Here is a 20,880-nt window from a genome sequence, read left to right on the forward strand (position 1 = left end):
TACGGGCTAACCGCCAAAGGTGTATTCCTGTTTCCCAATATACATACAAACACTTATTGTAACTAACACTAACTAACATACCAGTTAGAAAGGCCGGGGGTGGGGGGTATTCCTAATCCTACCAGCCAACTACTCCTTTCCTTTCCTTTCTTTTTCCTGTTCCTTGTTCCTTTCCCATTCTTTTCCCACCAGCAAAGTCAAGATAATTTTCAAATCACCCCCAAAAAAAAAAAAAAAACACTTCCAAATCTTCTAATCAAACCATACAACACCCTCTGCCTCCCCTCAGCATCAAAGCCGCCCACTGACAACCTCCTTCTCAAAAATCTTCACCCCATAAACATCATAAAACCTCATATCTCCCACCGTCTCAATCTTGCTCGCCCTGAACCTCTCATCATCTTCCTCATCCCCACTATCGTCACTCTCATCACTACTCCCATTCCCCCCAATGGCATCCAACCACGCCGAGTTTCCGCTCCCGTCAGTTTCGATAGACGGTAGTATCAACCCCGAGCTCGTACTCCCCAGCCCCGTCGTGGCACTCATCTTCTTGACCTTGTTATTCTTCTCCTTTTTGCGCTTGGGCAAGTCCCTCGCCCTGATAAGCCGCTCTACCCTGTCGTCGTCATCGATCGAGATCCACTCCAGCTTTAGGTGAGGGTGATGAGAGAGGTTATCAATCAAAAACTTCTTCGTCTCCCTCATGACCCAGACACACGTGTCCTCGTTGCGCAGCTGGGCAATATGCAACGCCCTCAACGACACCAGCCCTGCAAGCCGCTGCATAAATGTATGCTATTTTTCACGTCAGCACCTAGGGATCAATAAACCAGTCCAAAAGGGGGGAAAAACATACCATAGTCCTAATACTCATGCAAGCAGCCAGCTCCTCCAGCACCCTCCCCTTCCTACACAGCAACAAGACCGCCTTCTCGTTCAGATCCCAGCTCGGATCCGCCAAGTTCTTAATCATCAAGTACTTCAACGTAGGCATGTGCTTCTTTAGCACCAACTTCCGAATCTGTTCGATAGTAGTCGGTGTCCTGGGCGCAAACGACTCAGGCTTATACTTGAAGTCCCGCTCGAGCATAAACAACTCCTCCACCGCTTCCAGCTCGTGAACAAACGTCAAAAAGACTGGTGTGACATTGTCGGTAAAGATGTGTCGCAGAGGCAGAGGGGCTTCCTTGTTGAGTTTGGCCATTTGAGCCCAGATTGGCGCTTGAGGGCCTACGTTCAGGAGCGTCAAGTGACGGAGACATCGGAGGTCGATGGCCCGGTACAGAACTGAAGCCTTTACCGGGATGAGGTAGATGGCTAGAACCTGGAGAGCTAGACCTCTTGTTGTCCGCAGGTAGTCATTCATCTGCTGGTTTTTGAGCGCAATCGAGTCAACAGCGGACACGGAGGAAGATGGCCGGGGAATTTGCTTCTCGGCATCGTTGATCTCGGCTTCGACTGTCGTGAGCTCTTTGTGGATGTCTGCAATGCTCTGGCTGATGGTGTACATCTGCTTCTCAGCCTCGGCGACACGGCTAACATCGACCGGTGTGTCGCTGGAGCGCATCCTCTCAATATCCTTTGTCAAGTCCTTAGCTTGAGTCTCAAAGATATCGACCTTTTCAGCCAACGTCTTGAAGTTGGCTTTTTGCGCGGCTAGGTTCGCCATAGCCTTGTTCACGTCGGCCGACACCACGCTGCCACTCGTGGAGGGCGTGGCCAAGGAAGTCGTGGAGGCAGACGGGGTCATACCAAATTCCTTCGAAGAGGTGTCCTTGGTTGGGCCATCTGCACCATCAAGCTGGAGAGTCTCCTCGGGCGCCTCAATGTCAATATCTTCAGGGGTCACATCATTCTCCGTTTGCTTGTCCTTGGAAGCGTCTGCAGTGCCATCACCAAAAAGACTGGCAGGCTCTGTCGAGGCCTGTGCGACCGGGGCAGCCCCTGAGCTCTCTGCGGTCGCCGGCTCCTCTGCCACCGATTCATCTGTCTTTGATGAACTTGAGCTCCCGTTTGTGCTTGGCTTATTTGACTTTTCTGCCCTCTTGTTCATCGTATCTTCAACGTACTTTGTTGCGGCAGCCTGGAAAGTTTCGAGAATATTCTTTTGGGTAGCATTGACCTCACTTGGATCGGTGTTGTCGTTCAGCTCCTTCACAATCCTGGTCATCACGGTCTTCAAGGCCTGGGCAAACTCGTGCGTTCCATTGCCCCCGTTCGACTCGACCTTGGTCTCCTTTTCCTTTTCCTTTTCCTTCCCCTTGTCTTTCGGCTTTTTGGGCGGCTTTTTTACTAGATAGACCTCGACATCCAAGATCCTACCCAGCACAGACTCTTGTGCCTTTTTCTCTTCCATGGCCCGGAAGGCTCTGGCAGGACCGCTCATGTCATTGGCCATGTTTGAACTAGAGCCAGCCGGGGTAGGCTGGAAATCATCGTCGACATCTGAATCGTCCGGATCCGCCTCGGGGGCAGGTTTTCTGGCCTGTGAAGCCAGCTTGTCCGAAAAGGAGAGTTTCAGCTTAGTGAGAGTTGCCGAGGAGTTCCGAACACATGATTTGATCTCTGTAACCATATCGAGCGAGTCGATATCCAACACGGAAAGACTCCTCAGTTTGCTGAAGCCCGACAGCGTCGGTGGCTCCTTGGAAAGGGGCGTCTTCCGTAAGGCTTTCGGTCGGTGAGGCTTCGGCATCGGAGGTGGAGGGGGCGGAGGCACATTGACTGTGACGGAGGTCACGGGCACATAAAACCCAGAGGGCGGCGGAGGCAGCGTCGAAAACGGGGGTGGTGGAGGGGGTAAGTTCGACATGGGAGGTGGTGGCGGGACAGATGTGACGCCCAGCGAGGCTGATGTTGAGGTGGCGGCATTGTATGGAAGGGGAGGAGGCGTTTCGTAGATAGAAGGTCCCTCTTGTAACCGAACATGAAGATGGGCCAGTGTCTTGATACTGTGTAGTTCTTTGTAGAGGGTTCGACTAAGTTCGACACGGATATTCCACCTGAAGAGGAAATGGTCAGTACTGGATGTGCAATAGACCGAGATGGACACACCTGAACCTCTCGAGAGCCCTTGCCCTGCGCAGCGTCATAAGCAGCAGTGTGTTCATGAACTTTCCGCAGCTGAGATTCGCCAGGTAAGCCTTGTAGGCTGTTTCGGCTTTGTGGCCGGCGCTGAGAGTGTCCAGAGACAAGTCTCTCAGGTGCTGAGCATAGTTGTAGTCGCTAGTCACAAAAGTGTCGAGACCGCCGGCCAGGCCGTCTATAGGCGAGTCGTATTCGGGGTCATCTTCGTCGGGGAAGACAATATGGAAATTGCGATAGAGTTGGGCGGCAGCGAGTTCTCGGCAGTGTCTCGACACGAGGGCAAAGCATATCAGATCGGCCTGGGAGCAGTTGCGGACAATTTCTTTCTGGACTTCGTTTGGCAGGGCCATGAAGCAGAAAGGTGGTTTCTGCCTGCCCGGAGACGAAGCCATATCGGCGATAAAGATGGATGGGATCTAATGCTCGTCCTAGCAGAAGATGGGGGCGCACGCAGGAAGAGGAGGAAGATTTGAGTCAAGAAGCAGTGAAAGAAGACGGGTATTGGAATGGAAATGCAAGATTTTGATTCTGGCAGTCTTTTTTTTTTTTTTTTTTGCTGGCGCCAAAGAAGCAGCCAGCCGTTCGTTGTTGCAGAGGGGCTCATTATCGAGGTGCGGCAGAGACGGTGGGAAATCGACAAGTTCTGGCCAAGAGCCGGGGTGTGCCCGGGGGGTGCCTTAGCGGATGTGCAGCACTCTGCAGCGGGCAGGGCAGGGCAGGTGGGGGAGGGTCCAGGTCAGCCTCTCCCGCCTCCCTGGCCACATAAAAACCGAGACTGCAAACCACCAAAATCACCGTCACTTACACAACCACGTCGATATTAAAACGTAATTTTCTCAACCACCACTTAATCAAATCCTCTTATCTTTTAACCACTACTGTTTTAGTACCTTTGAAGCATATGAGAATTTTGGTAGAATTTTATGGTTGTCTTTGAGTGAGAATGGTGTGTATGAAAGGCTGCTGATTGTATAGTGTCTTCGGTTTTTTTGTGGCCAGGGAGCCCGTCCGCAGGGCATCCCCAATTCCCCAGCATGTGACGCTCGGACCACCTCAACATGGAATTCCATCCATTCCAATGGCACCTTTCTGAAGCAACCACCTCCAACGTCGGATTTTCTCTTTTTCATGTTTGATGGTCCGTGTGAAGGCCCAGGACTCGGTATTCCGCCATCCAATCATTTTCAGGGACTTTAGATATAACATGCAGGGCCCTTGTGGCTAGCTTATCCCATAGAGTGCCGTCTATCCGCTCAGGGCATCAACTTCAACAATTTAACCCCACCATTGCCTAGGCATCCACGCTGTAATTAGTGGCTGCCCGTAACATGATTAAGATTTTATGTTGCAGCATTTTTGCTTATGTCTCGTACAGATCTACTTCCTAAGAAACTATCTTCTCCTCTTCTGTTTTGCTCTTTCCCTGCCATTGCAACCCTCTCTGTTGGCACAGCGGTTGATCATTGAGGCAGGGTAGATTGCTTAGGGTGAATCATTTCCCTTGGCTTTCAGTGCCACCAGCCAACAACTCAACCGAGCCCTGTGTGAAGACTCAATCTTTTAGTCTTTTCTCACACACCCAACACACGGTGCCAATCACTGTTCCTCATCGACAATGGCCGACGTAGAAGAGCCGCGTTTCAACTCGCTGGCAGAGCGCATTGCTGCTCTCAATGCCCAGAAGAACTTTCAGGCGCCCCCTTCGACAGCAGGGAAGCGGCCCCCACCCCCGCCACCTCCAGTGAGGGCTGCCACCATCACCACCACCACCACGACACCATCACCATCATCACAACAGCCCCAGAATGAGACGGCTCCGGTGATGCCACCCCGTCCAGTGAGGGCCTCAACGGAGAAACTCCCACCTCCACTTCCTCGTCGGACCACCACCGACATTGAGAAGGGAGATCGACCCGCACCGGGCCCGGGACTGGGACGGGTGCTCCCGCCTCCATTGCCTTCACGGGATTCTTCTTCGGCCAAGGGAACACCGCCGGCTCTCCCCTCTCGCCGGCCATCATCAAATCTCACTCTTCCTACCCCTGGAGGCCGGAGGAATTCCAACTCGTCAGACATCTCATATATATCTACCATGTCTAGTTTGTCACTGAACCAAGATGGGCCGACTCCAAGAAGAGGGCTTCCGCCCCCATTAGAGCAGGCAAAGCTCCCTCCTTTACCACCAACTCGTCGTGAGCTCGAGGCCAAGGCGAAAGAAGAGGCCGCAAATACCCCTCCTCTCCCTCGTCGTGTGACAGAGCCACCACCTCAAGCCATGCCAGAGCTTCCCAGTGGCAGGCCCTCATTGCCCCCTCGGCTCCCATCCAGGCCAGCAAAGTCACCCCTGATGAACGCAACTGAGGCCCCATCTCCCTCTCTCCCAGCTAGACGCCTCCCACCCCCTCCATCAAGTTACAAAAACCCCAAATCCGCCCTGGAACTAGGTTTCAACAACAAACCCAGACCAGCCGACGATGTCCCACCCCCTATTCCACTCGCTTCCCGCCCAAGCATTTCCCAAATAGAAGCCGTCCGCTCCGCCTCAACCCCCTCCCCAACAGCAGCAGCAGCAGCAGCATCATCATCATCATCATCATCACCCCCTTCCTGCCTCGTCTGCCGTGACTTCTCCGGCCCTGACACGGTCGCCGCCCAGCACCCCTACACCTCCCTCCCCAGGCAGGACCCCATCTCCTACCTAGCCCACCACCTCTGCTCCCCTTTCCCCTCGCCCACCGACAAAGCCCGCGCAATCTTCACCTGGTGCCACCACAACATCGCCTACGACGTCCACGGCTTCTTCAACAACTGCATCCCCCGAGGCCTCACACCGGCAGAAACAATCTTTTCGGGAAAAGCCGTCTGCGAAGGCTACGCAAGAGTCTACGAAGCCATCGCCCGCGCAGCGGGTCTGCACTGCATTGTTGTCGGCGGTCACGGCAAAGGCTACGGCTTCAGCGCCCTCAAAAAAGGGGAGCGGTGCCCGCCAAAGGACCCGACTGGCCACGCGTGGAACGCGGTAATGATCGATAATGATGAGTGGAAGCTTATTGACCCGTGCTGGGGAGCGGGGCATTTGGATGGGGGTACGAACGGGTATAAGAAGCAGTTTAGCCCGGGGCAGTTTGCGAGGAGCAATGAGTTTTTCGGAAGGAGTCACTACCCGAGCGATGAGAGGCATTTTCACAGGAGGGATGGGAGGGTGCCGAGTTGGGAGGAGTACATCTTGGGGGAGACTGGGGGGGAGGAACCGGCGGGGTGGATGGGGGATGCGGAGAGGGAGGGGGGGTTGGATCAGAGCAATTTTGAGCCGAAACAGAAAGAGATTTGTGTTTCAGGGGCGGGGGAGGGATCGGTGACGAGGTTTCAGTTTGGGAAGGTATGCCCGCATTGGGTGAGTGAGAAGCACGGGAGGGGGAGGCAGATGTTGATTTGTTTGGTTTTTGGGGAGGATGAGAAGAGGGCGGGTGGGAAGGAGAGGTTCGTGCCATTGGAGACGGACGGGTTTTGGTGGTGGCTGGATGTGAGGACGAGGGATTTGGGGGGGGTGGGGAAGAGGGTGAGGTTGGTGGGGATTACGACGGTGGATGGGAGGGATGCGAGGGGGTTGACGGGGGAGGAGTTTAAGGGGGTTGTGGGGAGGAAGGCGTTTGCCATGTGTGGGATGGTGGATTGGGTGTTGGTTTGATGATAATGATTGTGGGGGTTTGGAAGTGGTTAACACCTAGGAGGACGGGATGGGTGGTTTGTTCCCGCTTTGAGACGGATAGAGACGGACAGACACCCAAAGTGCCGGGAACAGGAAACGGGACCCAAGAGGAAGATGCATCGGTAAAATCGCAATGTTTTGCTCATTATATTCACTCTCTGTTCCCAACGCCGCAAGCCTGCTGATAACCGCGCTACAAAATGACTTGCTCAAATCAACCCCTAAAACTAACAGCAGGCACCTCCTCCCACCTCGGCAAAATATCCGGCACCGGCCCCAAAGGCGTAATAGACAGCGGGTTGATATTCGTGTGCGATTTCGTGTAATGGAACTTGATGTGGTTGAAGTTTGTCGTGTCCTTGAACGCGGGGATGTTCCAGTACAGATTCCGCATCCACTTGTGAATAGCAGGGTAGCCTGACCTGATGTCGCGGATGTTGCACTTGAAGTGCTGGACATACACAGGCTATTTCCCGTTAGCTCTCTTCCTCTGTTGTCGGGGGTTGGAATGATGAACTTGAACTCACATCAAACCTGACAATAGTCACAAACAACCTGATATCCACCTCGGTAAGCCGCTCCCCAAACCAATACGGCCCCTCCGTCCCGTCAGCAAGATGCTTCTCCGCCCGGTCGAGGGCTTCAAACAGAGCCTTGACGTTGCGCTCGTAGGCCTCTTGGGTGGTGGCAAAGCCAGATTTGTAGACGCCGTTGTTGATGAGGTCGTATTGCCACTCGTGTGTTTCGTCAATCTCCCTTCTCAAATCCTCAGGATACAGATCCACCGATTTGAACGGCTCGTCGATCAGCCCGTTGAACTGTCTTGATGTCAGCAACCGCCACTCCCTTTTCTCCAGTAGAAAGGGGCTCACCTCCGAATTCAACATCCTCAAAATCTCACTACTCTCATTGTTCACAATTTTCCCCCCCTTCTTATCCCACAACACCGGCACCGTAAACCGTCCCTCATACTCCGGGTTCACCCCAAAGTAAACCTCCCTCAAATGACTCAAACCCCCCTCGTGAGGCACCACCCCCTCCCCCTTGACATCCTCCTGCTCAGCCTCCTCATCAGTCACAAACCTCCACCCTTTCGGTCCCATATGCCAGTGGACAACACTAAAGGAGATGATGTCCTCCAGCCCCTTGAGCTTGCGGGCAATGAGCGTCCTGTTGGCCCAAGGGCAGGCATAGCTCACGTAGAGGTGGTACCGGCCCGCTTCGGGGGGGAACTCGGAGCCGGGGGACGAAGAAATGAAGGAGCGGAAGGTGGACTGCTGGCGTTTGAACTCGCCTGACTTGTCGGAGGGGTTGACCCAGTTTGTGATTACGTTATCGTCCTTCTGCACCTCCTTTCCGGAGGGAGTGTCTTGGGCTGCCTAAAAGGGGGGGGGTGTTAGTTTGGTTGGGAGAGATGGGAGGGGGAGTGGGGTATTACCATTTTGAAGTTGGAGGTGGTGGAAAGATATCGATGTGTTGACACTTTGATAGATGATGTGAATGAAGAAGAGCGTGTAATCCTGAACGAACCCTTGCTCAAATGTGAAAGTGATGCTGTCCCTCTCAAAAGCGGAGATATACTGCTTCTTATACTCATCGGTCGTTGCTTCGTCCCAAACTTTCATCAGACGGAAAGCCAATGATGAGATGAGGGGTCCAAGTTCTTTGGAATCAATCAGCAACGGAATGACTAAGGGTTCTGCATTTGGTTTATACCACTCCCGTCCACTTCCGTCATCAAAACCCAGTGTTGTTGCGGTTCGTCCCAAGAATATATCCACTCACTACCTCACGCCAAGTGTGGATTCATTCATCAACTGACAAATGGTGACGTAATCCCCACTATTCCCACTGGGCTTACTAACTGTCAAACTCATCGCTGGTTCAACCGTTCGCGACGCGATAGCGGTTTAGAAGCGCTTTGTTTAGAAGGTGGTCAAATATGAGTAAGCAATATCGTATAGGTAGACCAATTTCCGGAAACAATTCCAGGTCGGTTTGTAGGGGCACCAACTTGGTGTTGAGATCACGGCGTTTAGGAGTGAGACCCACCAGCCTCATCGACGACATCCTGTAAGATACCTAGCAAAAGATCTGAGATTATCTTTTGGAATTTGTTTCCGAAAAAGAACAAGACTATCTCAGACTGCCAGCAAGATTCAACTAGAAGCAGGATATCCCGAATGCATATCCAACTTTTATAACTGCAAAATCCCTCCCAAGCTGTTGAACAGATCCAACTTCAGAGATTATTCCAAGCATCGAGTTCCCATCAGCAAAACAAACAAGACGTATATAAAATGCCAACATAGCAAAAGAGAAAAATAGATTTTGCTTCCATTAGCAACAACCCCCCCTTAATCCCAGGTATCATCATAGTACATTACTACGGGCGGCATATTTCCACGCCCATTAACGACAAGAGAACAAAATGAGCAAAAGCCAACCCATCCAATAACACCCAAGCCACGCCATCCTAAATTGCTTTTGTGCTGTCCCCTTCTCCAAAATCCAATTCCATTTTTTCCTAAGATATAAACCACCACCCCCCAACCCCCAACTAATAACCACACCAAACCAAACCAACCTCACTTCTTCACCACTCAAGCGGCTCAGTCTTGGTCTCACCCCTATTCGTCTTGGGGACTGGCACGGCCTTGGCAGCCAGCTTGCCACCCTGCCCCTTCCTCTTCAGATACGCCCGGCCGTCCAGCCAGGGGGTCTCGAGCGTCATCTTCTTCTCAAACTCGGAGATCTTATCCTCGAGCTGCATAGTAAGACCAATGTCGTCGAACCCGTTGACCAGGCAGTGCTTTCTAAACTCCTCCACCTCGAAGCTGCAGATGGTGTTGCCATCCTGGTCCTTGATGAGCTGGTTGGGGAGGTCAATCTCGATCTCGCGACCGGCGGCCGCCTCGGCGTGCACCTTTTCGAGGTCGTCCTTGTTCTTGATGGCGATGGGGAGCATGCCGTTCTTGAACGAGTTGTTGAAGAAAATGTCGGCAAAGGAAGGAGCAATGACGCTCTTGACGCCAAAGTCGTTCAGAGCCCAAGGGGCGTGCTCGCGGGAAGAGCCGCAGCCAAAGTTGGGACCGGTGCAGACAATGATCTTGGCCCGACGGTATGGCTCCTGGTTGAGGACAAAGTCGGGGTTCTCGGTGTTGGCATCAAGGTAGCGCCACTCATAGAAGAGAGCCTTGCCAAGACCGGTGCGCTTGATGGTCTTCAGGAACTGCTTGGGGATGATGGCGTCGGTGTCAATGTTGGCCTTCTCCATCGGGGCGGCGATGCCCTTGAGAACGGTGAACTTGGGAAGACCGGTGCTGCCGGCCTTGGGGACAGAGGTGTTGACCTGAGGAGATGAGTCTTCGGGCTGGTCGGTGAGAGCTTCCTTCTCATGGTCATCCGTCTCGATGCGCTCATCAGCATGAGCCTTGCCAGAGGTGGTCTCGGGCGCGACAGCGGCCTCGATGTGAGGGCTGCCCTTGTACTCGGCAAGCTTTCTCACATCGGCGAGCTTGCCGACGATGGCGGCAGCAGCAGCCATGACGGGGGACATGAGGTGGGTCCGGCCCTGAGCACCCTGACGGCCCTCGAAGTTGCGGTTGCTGGTGGAGGCGCATCTCTCCTTGGGCGACAGAATGTCAGGGTTCATGCCCAGGCACATGCTGCAGCCAGCCTCGCGCCACTCGAAGCCGGCATCGGTAAAGATCTTGTCGAGACCCTCAGCCTCGGCCTGCTCCTTGACGAGACCGGAGCCGGGCACGATCAGGGCACGCTTGATGTTGGCGGCAATCTTCTTGCCCTTGACGACCGAAGCAGCGGCGCGGAGATCCTCGATTCTGGAATTGGTGCAGGAGCCGATGAACACCTTGTCGACCACAATGTCCTCCATGGGAGTCCCTGCTGCGAGACCCATGTACTCCAGCATGCGGCGGCCCGCGGCCTTCTTGACCTCGGTGGGGAAGGTCTCGGGATCGGGAACGCTGCCGGTGATGGGGACGACGTCCTCAGGGCTGGTGCCCCAGGTCACCGTGGGGATGATGTCCTTCCCGTCGATATGAACATCAATGTCGTACTTGGCATCCGGGTCGGACTGCAGGGACTTCCAGTAGGCGACCGCCTTGTTCCACTCGTCAGACCCACACTTGGGGGCCAGGGGGCGGCCCTTGAGGTACTCGAAAGTGATCTCGTCGGGAGCGACCATGCCGGCTCTAGCACCACCCTCGATGGCCATGTTGCAGATGGACATGCGGGCCTCCATGCTCAGGCTGCGGATGACGGAACCGGCAAACTCGATGACGGACCCGGTGCCACCAGCCGTACCAATCTTGCCGATGATGTGCAGGACTACATCCTTGGAGCTGACACCGGGGGACAGCTCTCCGTCGACCAATATCCTCATGTTCTTGCTGCGCTTCGTGATGAGGGTCTGTGTGGCGAGGACGTGCTCGACTTCACTGGTGCCGATACCGAAGGCGAGGGCACCAAAGGCGCCGTGGGTCGACGTGTGACTGTCGCCGCACACAACGGTGGTGCCCGGCAGAGTGAAGCCCTGCTCGGGCCCGATAACGTGGACGATACCTTGTCTCTTGTCGCTCAGGCCAAAGTATGTGACGCCAAACTTTTTGACATTCTCCTCGAGGGTCACGCATTGCGTCCGAGAGTCGTCCTCCTGAATGAAGCTGGCAATGTCTCTGAGAGTTTTTCTCGAGGTGGTGGGGACATTCTACGGGATCCAGTGTCAATGGCCGATGATGACTGTCTTCAAACGGACATAAAAACATACGTGGTCAGTTGTGGCCAGAGTGCAGTCTGGTCTCCGAACCTTGCGGCCGGCCTTTTCTAATCCCTCGAAAGCTTGCTGTTGACAGTATGTTAGTTTGATATTCGGGTCAACAGCAAAGAACAGACCAGAAGACATACTGGAGAGGTGACCTCGTGCACGAGATGGCGGTCGATGTACAGAAGAATGGTACCATCGAGCTTCTCGTCGACAATGTGGGCCTGGAAGACCTTGTCGTAGAGGGTTTGTGGTGTTCGCTCGGCAACCGGCATTTTTGTGTCGTTTGTCTGATTCGTTCTTCTCCTGGGAGTTTTTTTTGTTTCCGCCTTCTCGATGTGTGTGTGTGTTTGCGAAGTCAAGCAATGCTAGAGGAGCGGGGGGAAAGTTGTCCGGCGGAGTCTGTGATATACAACCACTTTTTCAGATGTCGTTGCTCTTTGTTGAGTTGCTCTTTCAAATGAATAAAAAAAAATTTAAAAACAAATAGTGTCGAGTCGAGAGTGACGAGTTGGCGAGGGCAAGAGAACAAAGTTCCTTCGGATGGAAAACTCCTCTCTCGAGCAACAATCTCAATCTAGACTCAAGAACTGTGGCAAAAACCAAAACAATTCTCGTCTCTATTCTTGTGAGAGGCAACCTCAATCTTATAAAGTACAGCCCCTCCTCGGGGGACGATGACGGATTTGGGCTGGCAAGTGTTTCCAATCCAGCGGCAAAGCCGATGATCGGAGAGCTGCAGCTTGCTCCGGTTCACGGAATGCGGGGTGGCCACCTCAATTTCTAAACCCCATCCCGCCATTGGCTGACCGTCTCCAGGATGGCCTGTCTCTCCCCGCCCCAGGCCCCCCAGCAGGGTTGAGCAGCGGGGTCCCTCAGCCTGCGCAGCGAACAAAGTTAGCGTACCGCCCGGGCCGGAATCGAAGGTTCGATAACCCACCCCACAGCGATCAACCCAGCATCTCGACAGAGCTTCATCCGCATCTCTACGTAACGACAACAGCTTCCATTCGCAGGCGGGCTTTAACAGAAAACTCTGTAATATCATTCTGCTCTCTGAGCTTCTACCGTATAAAAAGAAACTTCTTCTGAGGGATATAAACAGATATCCTCCTCAAAAAGCTGGGTAAAGCCGATAGAAGCCTTCTTTCGGTATTCCGTAGATCATCACACCTCCAACAAGAAATCTCGACATTTCCCCACATTCTCGTCTGATTCCCGCGACTCACACATGCCACACAGCGCCTAGTCCTTCCAAGTCCGACATACATATCACAAGAATCGTTTCCTTACCCTCTACCGATTCCCCTCGGCCTCCCCCCCCAAAATTCTGGTTTCCCACTCCTCACCACTCCATATCACGTCTCGGCCGGATAGAAACATAAATAACGAGTCTCATATCTCTACACCTATATCCTCATCATACACTCCAGAAATAGGGACTCTGCATAGTGCACACACATGTCTGTCGTGCCTTGACCGCCCATCCCACCCATCCTATCGCTCGGCAACGTGTACAATGTATAAGTACCTACCGTTCTATTCCTATAACCTCCGGCATCGCTTAGCATGTCCAATATCCCCAATATCAACCAACCAGATCCCAACAGCCTTCCCCCTTCCTTCCCCTATCCCATCCCAAAAAAGCCCATCAAACCCTCGATGCGAATTGCCGACCCCCATTCTATGGGGCAATGGTACCTCCAGTCAGCTTATCAGCCTGCAACCTCACCGTGCAACCCACTTCGGTTCAACAACACACAATCTTCTTATCATCAGTCCATCACTCATCATCAGTCAAACTCCTCTCTCACCAAAAGCCAACCAAGTCAACAACTGTCTCAAATAACCACTACTCCATACCAATTATTCCGTGTGCTAGACAGACTACCCCTACAGTAGTACGTACAACACTAACAAAAATACCATCCTCTCTCTCTGCCTCAGCCCCCGCCAAAACCTCAAAATCCAGCCACAACACTCAACCCCCTACCCACCGCCTTCACCACTCCCAAAACCGTAAGAACACCCCTAACCAGCCACATCCCCACACACAACACCCCAAACAGAAACACCACGGCGCCCACCCCAACCCAGACATCTTCCCACGTCGACTGCGCCAGCTCAAACCGCCTCCTCAGCTCCGACTCGCCGTCAAAAACCGGCTTGACCATCCCCCAGTGTGCTTCCACCAGTCCAACCACCAAGTTCAGCACCACAACCATCCAGCTCACCACCTCTCTGCACACATCACCAACCTTCAAAGACCTCTCGAACCGCCTGACCCCCCCCTTGGTGACTGTTGGCGTGTTCCTGTCCCCCACTAGTGTAGTAGTCTCCAAAGGGGCTAGATCTTGGCCTTGATCATCCTGCCGATCCCCCTCCGGCTCCGCCGCGGCCTTGGCTTTCGCTTCCGCCCCATGGGGAAGTCGCCTATGCCGATCCGACATCGTTGTTGTTCCTTTGAACCATGCCGACGCCGACACCGGAACCGGTACCGCCCGTGTCCCGTCACAAGACGTCGGCTCCTTTATCGGTAAGGCCTGTGACTCCGTCTTTGGGTCGTGAACGAGATGTGTGAGCGCTGCTCTGGCTGCTCCCCGTGCAATGGCGTGATCCAGCTCCTCGTCTGCTTCCTGAGCTGGTGACTGATGGTGTGGACGAGGACGGAGGGTAGAGGTGGACTTTGGCCAGGATGGGCTTCGGCTCTGAGTGTTTGCGGTGCCGCCTCCTTCCCCGTGCTTCTCCTTTCTCATCGTCTTGCGCATCTCCCTGGGTTCCGACTCCTCGGTGCCGTCGCCGTCGCCGTCCAGCTTGGCCGTCTTCTCTTCTGGTGTCTCTGGTCCTGGCTCCTCTGTCGCTAGCGACGTAAAAGCGGTCTCTGGTTTTGGCTCTTCTGGTGTTGGCAGCAAGTCCCGAGCACTTGGTAGCACCGCCACCTCCAGTTCTGTAATGACTGTCGACGTAGCCACTGTCGTGAGAGTCTCGCTTTCTCCGTCGCTCGGCGAGTTGTTCGGTTGCGTGCCGAGAGGGAAAGCCGGTACCTCTGAACAGACGCTGCTGGGTGTCCGGGTCAGAGACCCCAGTGATGCGGGACTCGAGCCTTCCATGATCATCGTCATCGGTGACCGAGGCCCGTCTCTCCACTCGTCGACTGGTTCGACGCAAGGACGGCCGTCCACGAACGGGGGAGGCTGACCGCGTTCGGAGCCAGTAGTGGTGGTGATGGGTGTGTAGGCAAATCGGGGTTCCCGGTCGTTGTTCGTGCTGCTCGTTCCCCAGAGCCCCATGGCGGTTGTGTGAGCCTGGTTGCTCTCGTCGAGGCGGCTCAGATCGTCCAGCAGCCTGGCTGCCCAGAGATCCGCCGGCTTCACGTTTTCCAGCTCCAGGGGCTTGCTACTGGTGATCCTTGGGGGGATCTTGTTCCCCGGTAGACTGTAACGGAGCCAACGCTGTCTGAAGCTGCCCCGATCTGGTTGCTCCTCCGACTGGCCGTCGCCGGACTTGTTTGTCTCTGGGTGGCCCGAGGCTACACGACGAGGGACCGTTGGTGGAAGGCTGAAGCCAAGCGACTTTGGTCTCGGGAGCGTGTGAGGCTTCAGCTTTGCCGTCTCTGCATTCCCGTCCACCCTGTTGCGTGTCTGGTGATGGTGCTGGTGCCGGGTCGAGACGGCGGGCAGGCTGGTGTCTCCTGCTCGAAGGGCCGGACGGTTTGCTTGACTTGCCGTCACCGCCGTCGCCTTCCCTAAAAAAGGACCACGAGGTGAACCGGCGCTGACGGGTGTCCTATGGACCGTGGTTGCCTCGCTGTCCGAAGTATCGGGGGACATCACACTCCTCTGTGACTGCGGTATAGGGCTCAAGTCTGGCTCGGCCACGCAAGCCCAGGCTTCTCCCTCTTTCCGCCAGACTACATTTCCGCCATGCTGGTTCAGCACTGTTCTGGCCGCCTCCTTTCTCCGCTCCGCCTTTTGGTGCTCCTTTCTGATCTGAGCCTCAGTTTTGGCAGCAACATATGCCTCGCGCGCATCCTGTGCTGTGTGGGCGAGTGCTGCGAGATGGGAATCTGTGGGAGAGGACACTGTTGCGTCTTCGGAGCTCGTGGTTGGAGTGATGACATCCATGACGCCAGTGTGAGGGTTGATGCTAGTGACCCCAAGGAAGTCGCCGCTCTGCTTCAGAGTCCGTCGTTGCTGGCGAAGCTCTTGCTTTGCGAGGTAGATCTCCCTTGTATCGCCTGTAGACATCGTAGGCTGAGCTGTCGGGATATTGCTTTTCTTTGCCGTGGCGTTGCCGCGAGGTGCCCAGTCGCGCCGGTCTACCTCAACAGGATGAGGTTTGTCCTGCTTTAGGGCAGAGGTGTTTATCGTCAACCTCGGCAGCGATGAAGCAGGCTGCTTGCCCAAAGCGGCTCGCGTGCTCTGCGTCCGACGAGGAATCGGTATGGGCATGTTCCAGCGACTGGCCGGGATGATATCGGAGTCACGGGGACCTGTGACGCCGCTCGGGGCACTGCTTGCGGCCGGGACAGGTATACTGCTGCCTTTTTGTCCGTCTGCCGAGGATGAAGAGTTTCTTTTGTGTCGAATAGTTCCACCTCTCTCAGGGCGTTTACTGGGACGAAGCTTGTTGAAGAAGCTTGACATGGACGTGGTGATGTTTCTCCTGCTCCCGGGTGGGGGGGACCCGTTCGAGCGTCGAGGAGGCAGAGGCTTGACATCTTGACGATTATTCCGGTCGTCCAGTATTCGAAATGGGAAGGGCGACGGTGCCTGGGGCCGTCCCTGTCGCGAGGGGGCAGACATGTTGAATTCCGGGCAGTAGCTTGTGCAGAGATAATAATGCTCTCTCCCCGGGATGTGATGCTAGCGGTGCGGCTTTGGAGAGCCCCGGCTCGATGAGTCGGATGTGGGATAGGGTGAGGTGAGGTTGGAGAGTCAGTTCGGACAATCAGGTGGACAAACTGGGTACCGTCCAGGTTGCACCCAACCCACCCTCATGGCAAGAACAGACGACAACCAGCAGGCAAGTGCCGGTTGTGATCCGGACACTCTCGATCCCGTCTCTCCAAGGTGACTTCCGTCTGGCTGTGCATATCTCCTTCCATCACAAGCATCGGGCCGGTGATGTCCTTCGTTCCTCCGGAACATGTCTCGGTGCTCAAGCCTAGCAGACCACTTGCCCATGATGTCGTGAAGGCTCACTCACAACTGTGTCTTCCTGACAGGATTAGGAGCGTTCCATTGCTCGTGCTTTGCGTCTTGGGGTCAAACTAGTGCACCCCTTGTATGAGATAGACAGCACATGTAGTCTAGCACCGTGTGACAGGCGTCAGATTCACGGGTGCTGGCTTGGCGAGCGATCTCACCGCAGTGCCACGTCGTAGAGAATCTGTACCTAGATGTAAGTTAGAGGTACGGCAGTTTACCATGCCTTTACCGCTGCCACTTCTCACCGTCATGGCAGCTCCCTAAGGTGAGGTAACTCGTATATTCTACCTTGCAATTATTTACCCCCCTGTATCATCTATACACATTTCCCCCTTCTCCCCCACCAGATTTTCCCAACCCAGAATCTGCAACCCCCCCATTGATATAGACCCTATAATGCAATCCCAAAACTCCCATAAAGCATCAACCCTTTTCGCCCCTTCTCTCATCACCACTCACCAACCCCCTGACTCCCACTCCAACTCCTCCCCCCCTCCCTCAATAACCTCATTAAAACCCCCTCCCCAATCCCCTCATTATCCTCCCCATCACCACCCCCCCATCTCCATCCCCACCACCAAACAGCGCATCCCAAACCCTAGGCAACCCCCAACCCCTCCGCTCAACTCCCTCGGAGCATCATACCACTTCCCCCTGTCCCCCATGAATTAATCAACCCCATCCCCCCCTCCTCAATAACCCGCCTCTCTTGCTCAATCACCCCCTTGACAACCTCCTTCATTCCCATTCCCATTCCCATCCCCTCCCCGCTTTTGTTAGGCGTAGGACTCGTCCCCATGGTTGGCTGAGATGTCAGACTGCAAGGGTTTATATTCTCCACCAAGAGGTCGACAGCCTTGTTTTTGGTGATGTGATTTGTTGTGTGCAGCGCTATGGTGTACAGCGGGCCAGAGAGCAAAGTGTCGGTTGTTGGTTTGGGGTTATTGTTGTCGTCGTCGTTGTTGTTGTTGTTGTTGTTGTTGTTGTTGTTGTTGTTGTTGTTGTTGTTGTTGTTGTTGTTGTTGTTGTTGTTGTTGTTGTTGCTGTTGCTGTTGTTGGTCGAACCCTGCGCTGCTGTTGTTATTGGTACTACTGATGATAACACCGCCACCGGGGGTGAGGGTTCTTTCTTGATTGTGGTGATCACAGGGGCAGGGGCGGGGGCGGGTATTGGTGCCCCTGGGACGGGGACTGATATCTTGACTTGGGAGGAGAAGGAGGAGGAGTGAGTTGATGGACTTTGGTGTTTGCTGGTCATGGTGACCGTGGTAGACCGGGACCAAGGGCGCATTTTTTGACCTATCGGGCTAGTTGTCAAGCTGCGTGCCAAGGAGAGCATGTCATGTAAGAGAGATTCCCATTCCATTTCCTGCTCTGTATCCCCTTCCTCGTCGTCGGCTTCGATTATCCCTTGCTGGAGGGAGCTCAGACTTAAATTTGGGTGCGAGGTGCGAGGGGAGGGAGCAGCGGGTAGGGGGGTGGGAGGGGTGTAGCTGATTAAGAAGGGGTTGAGGGCCAGAGAGGGTGGGAACATGGGTGGTCGTTTTGGCGGGAGGGATGGTATCCTCGACACCAGAAACAAGGCTGTTTTGAAGTAGAGGAGGTCAAGAAGAAGAATGTACAGGTCTGGTGTGTTGGGCGCAATGGAGCCGAATCGGGCGAAGAACTCGGAGATGATAGGGCCGAGACGTTTTGCTCTGGCTCGGAGGCAGGCTGATTGGCGACCTTCGGGTCGGATGGTCGAGGCGGAGAGCTTGTGCAAAAAGGCCATGGTGTCGTGTTGGAAGGTGGCCATTAGTTTTCTGGCCTCCTTCGTGTCTGATATCACTGTTGACCCCTCGGCCGTCTGTAGGCTCGCACCGTCGTCGTATACCCTCGAGACGTACGACTTCTCCGAAACGACCGGGTGGATAGCTGTCGTGAAGAAACACGACGTGACTTCTAGCCGGGCAAATAACCGAATGATGTCGGGCATTTCCAATCCGTCTCTCTGATGACTCGTGCCCAGTGGTGGCCACACAAATATTGATGTGTCGGATAGGCAGTCGAAGACATTAAAAGGCATGCTCTGTAATATTCGAAGACCATTGACAAGGTGAGTCACGGCCACCGAGTGCTTCGACCTGACGGTTTCGAGAAATATAAACGCCAGACAGCAGATGAGTGTAATCCTGACCGAATCTGGACCCGTCGAACCGACATGTCGTTGCAGCTTTGCGATGGATTTGTTGTACTGCTGAATAACAAACACCTCCAGTGCGTCGCGGGTGAAGCCGTCGAGGACCTTTTGGTCTGGAAACTGAACCAACGTGTGAGCCGCCCCGAGGGCCACCACGGCGTGCTTGACCGCCTCATCCTGACAGCAATTTGTCGATGGCGATATCACCTTGTTCCAGAACACGGTATAATGAGACAGGTGCTGCGGCGTGCTCGGGTCAAACCACGTGGAAGAGTTGGAACGAAACCGGCCAAAGAAGCGTTTTTCCGTGTCGGTCCCGTCAATGTCAGCCGGCGCAATCCGGCGCATCGACCGCAACGCCTCGCTCCATTGACACGCCTTTACGAATTCCACCTTGGCCAGCTCGGCAGTGCGTGTTGGGTCGGCAGGCGAGGACCGGTAGCGGGCGTAGGCCGAGCTGGAACCCTTGTCGTAGCCATCACACGTCCTCCCCGTCGACGTGCACCGAAGACAAGCTGGCTTCTCCTCTCCACACTTCACCCGACGGATCCTATTACCATCACGGTCAGAATCTTTTTCTTGCTGTGTCTCGTCATTACTCACTTGCTGTCGATCCTTGTCAGCCATTGAACCACAAAAATGTTCTTCTCTAAAACCTACCAGGTGATGCAACCGGTCCTGACTTTTGGTCTGCTCGCTCTCGTCCGCTTCTTGATGTGACCCGAGGCTGTGGTGGTCGAAGCTGTTGTTGTCACTGATGATGCCGTTGGAGAATTCGTCGCCGATATCGTGGGGCTCGGATTGCTGCTTTTAGTATTTCCCCCTCCGGTCGTCTGTATATGAAGCGGCGGCGGCAATCTCTGCAGCCCCTCGGCCATAATGCTCGTGGTTCTCTCTTCCCCCTGGGTATACCCGTGCTACTGTGTGTGTATGTGTATGTGTATGTGTGTGTGTGTGTGTGTGAGAACCAAAACCGAGATCATTCGGAGACAGGAAAAAAAAGAGGTCTTCCCCTCCCTTTTTGGATCTTTTTTGGTCGTGTTCCAGGGGCAATGTAATGTAAGCCAAGGTGAAGGGTAGGTAGGCAAGTGGACACCCGACTGCTTGACACTAATCAATAACCGGGCATAGATGCGCCCTCACAGATTCAGAACAAGCACACCCACGCAACGGCACGCCGAGAAGCGAAGGAGGAGATGATGTAGCGATAAAACAAAAACCCCCATGTCCCCATGTCTCCATACCTTACCCTCCTCAGATCTTGCATCATTTTTTGAAGGGTAGTTGAAGTAGGAGAGGAAAAACAGAACTGCCTGGGCCACCTTGGCCCCCCCGTTTTCTTCCACCACGCCGCCTTCTCACCCTATCTCACCCACTCAGCTCGAATCCTCTTTTATCCTCTCCATCTTGTTTTTTGCCATCTCTCGCTTGTCCCAGATGGTCGACCGAGCCCCGGATCGACTCGAGACGCAAGGTCGAAATCGATGTCACTGAAGCCAAAAATGATGGGTTCACACATGTCGGCGGGCGGCCCAGTAGCCACATGGCAGCCCCCCCCGGGCATCGCCGGCGACGTACGTCAAGACAACTACTATTGTATGCATGGAAGCATCCATCGAACTCTTACTAGACAGCAGGTTGTCAAGGCAATCGAGCAAACTACCTTTGAGCCCTCTGTCAGTTTGGGGCATGGCAGCAAGGGCTCTGACTAAGATGAAGTTTGAGAAGAAGCAGTCCGGCGGAGGTGGTCGACGGAGCAGAGGAGTTCTCGCTAAGAATAGCGGTACGGAATGTCGGTGCCTGGTGCCTGGGGAGTTGAGATGGTTGCATGTGCTTGCAGTTTTTCTGCCGGAGAGGAGTGCTGTGCTGTGGTGGTGATGGTGGTGGTGGTGGTGGTGGTGTGCTCGCC

The 20,880-nt window shown here is 54.4% G+C and overlaps 6 protein-coding genes across 6 annotated transcripts; 1 reads left to right on the plus strand and 5 right to left on the minus strand.

Moving 5' to 3' along the window:
- Position 1: 1 nt before the first annotated feature.
- On the minus strand, positions 2 to 3,769 carry QC764_303610 (uncharacterized protein). The gene is made up of 3 exons (XM_062945480.1): positions 3,058 to 3,769; positions 860 to 3,005; positions 2 to 798 (listed from the first exon to the last, which is right to left on the minus strand). The coding sequence occupies exons 1-3, from the start codon at positions 3,480 to 3,482 to the stop codon at positions 292 to 294; spliced, it is 3,078 nt and encodes a 1,025-aa protein (XP_062801464.1). The 5' UTR covers positions 3,483 to 3,769; the 3' UTR covers positions 2 to 291.
- Positions 3,770 to 4,705: 936 nt separating this feature from the next.
- On the plus strand, positions 4,706 to 6,778 carry QC764_303630 (uncharacterized protein; the record flags this gene model as incomplete). Its single annotated transcript, XM_062945481.1, has 1 exon — positions 4,706 to 6,778. One exon carries the CDS (start codon positions 4,706 to 4,708, stop codon positions 6,776 to 6,778), a length of 2,073 nt encoding a protein of 690 aa, XP_062801465.1.
- A 65-nt stretch (positions 6,779 to 6,843) lies between these two features.
- Positions 6,844 to 8,396, minus strand: ECM4 (S-glutathionyl-(chloro)hydroquinone reductase; the record flags this gene model as incomplete). The annotated part of the gene is made up of 4 exons (XM_062945482.1): positions 6,844 to 7,265; positions 7,327 to 7,617; positions 7,672 to 8,178; positions 8,238 to 8,396. The coding sequence occupies 4 exons, from the start codon at positions 8,394 to 8,396 to the stop codon at positions 7,014 to 7,016; spliced, it is 1,209 nt and encodes a 402-aa protein (XP_062801466.1). The 3' UTR covers positions 6,844 to 7,013.
- A 999-nt stretch (positions 8,397 to 9,395) lies between these two features.
- Positions 9,396 to 12,368, minus strand: LEU1 (3-isopropylmalate dehydratase; the record flags this gene model as incomplete). The annotated part of the gene is made up of 3 exons (XM_062945483.1): positions 11,726 to 12,368; positions 11,589 to 11,663; positions 9,396 to 11,528 (listed from the first exon to the last, which is right to left on the minus strand). Exons 1-3 carry the CDS (start codon positions 11,855 to 11,857, stop codon positions 9,396 to 9,398), a joined length of 2,340 nt encoding a protein of 779 aa, XP_062801467.1. The 5' UTR covers positions 11,858 to 12,368.
- A 1,175-nt stretch (positions 12,369 to 13,543) lies between these two features.
- QC764_303660 (uncharacterized protein) lies at positions 13,544 to 16,387 on the minus strand (the record flags this gene model as incomplete). Its single annotated transcript, XM_062945484.1, has 1 exon — positions 13,544 to 16,387. One exon carries the CDS (start codon positions 16,385 to 16,387, stop codon positions 13,544 to 13,546), a length of 2,844 nt encoding a protein of 947 aa, XP_062801468.1.
- A 1,027-nt stretch (positions 16,388 to 17,414) lies between these two features.
- Positions 17,415 to 20,872, minus strand: QC764_303670 (uncharacterized protein; the record flags this gene model as incomplete). The annotated part of the gene is made up of 3 exons (XM_062945485.1): positions 19,632 to 20,872; positions 17,858 to 19,569; positions 17,415 to 17,794 (listed from the first exon to the last, which is right to left on the minus strand). Exons 1-3 carry the CDS (start codon positions 19,847 to 19,849, stop codon positions 17,415 to 17,417), a joined length of 2,310 nt encoding a protein of 769 aa, XP_062801469.1. The 5' UTR covers positions 19,850 to 20,872.
- Between the last annotated feature and the right edge of the window lie 8 nt (positions 20,873 to 20,880).

This window comes from Podospora pseudoanserina, chromosome 3, assembly GCF_035222485.1.
Source record: "Podospora pseudoanserina strain CBS 124.78 chromosome 3, whole genome shotgun sequence".
NCBI classification, from domain to species: Eukaryota; Fungi; Ascomycota; class Sordariomycetes; order Sordariales; family Podosporaceae; genus Podospora; species Podospora pseudoanserina.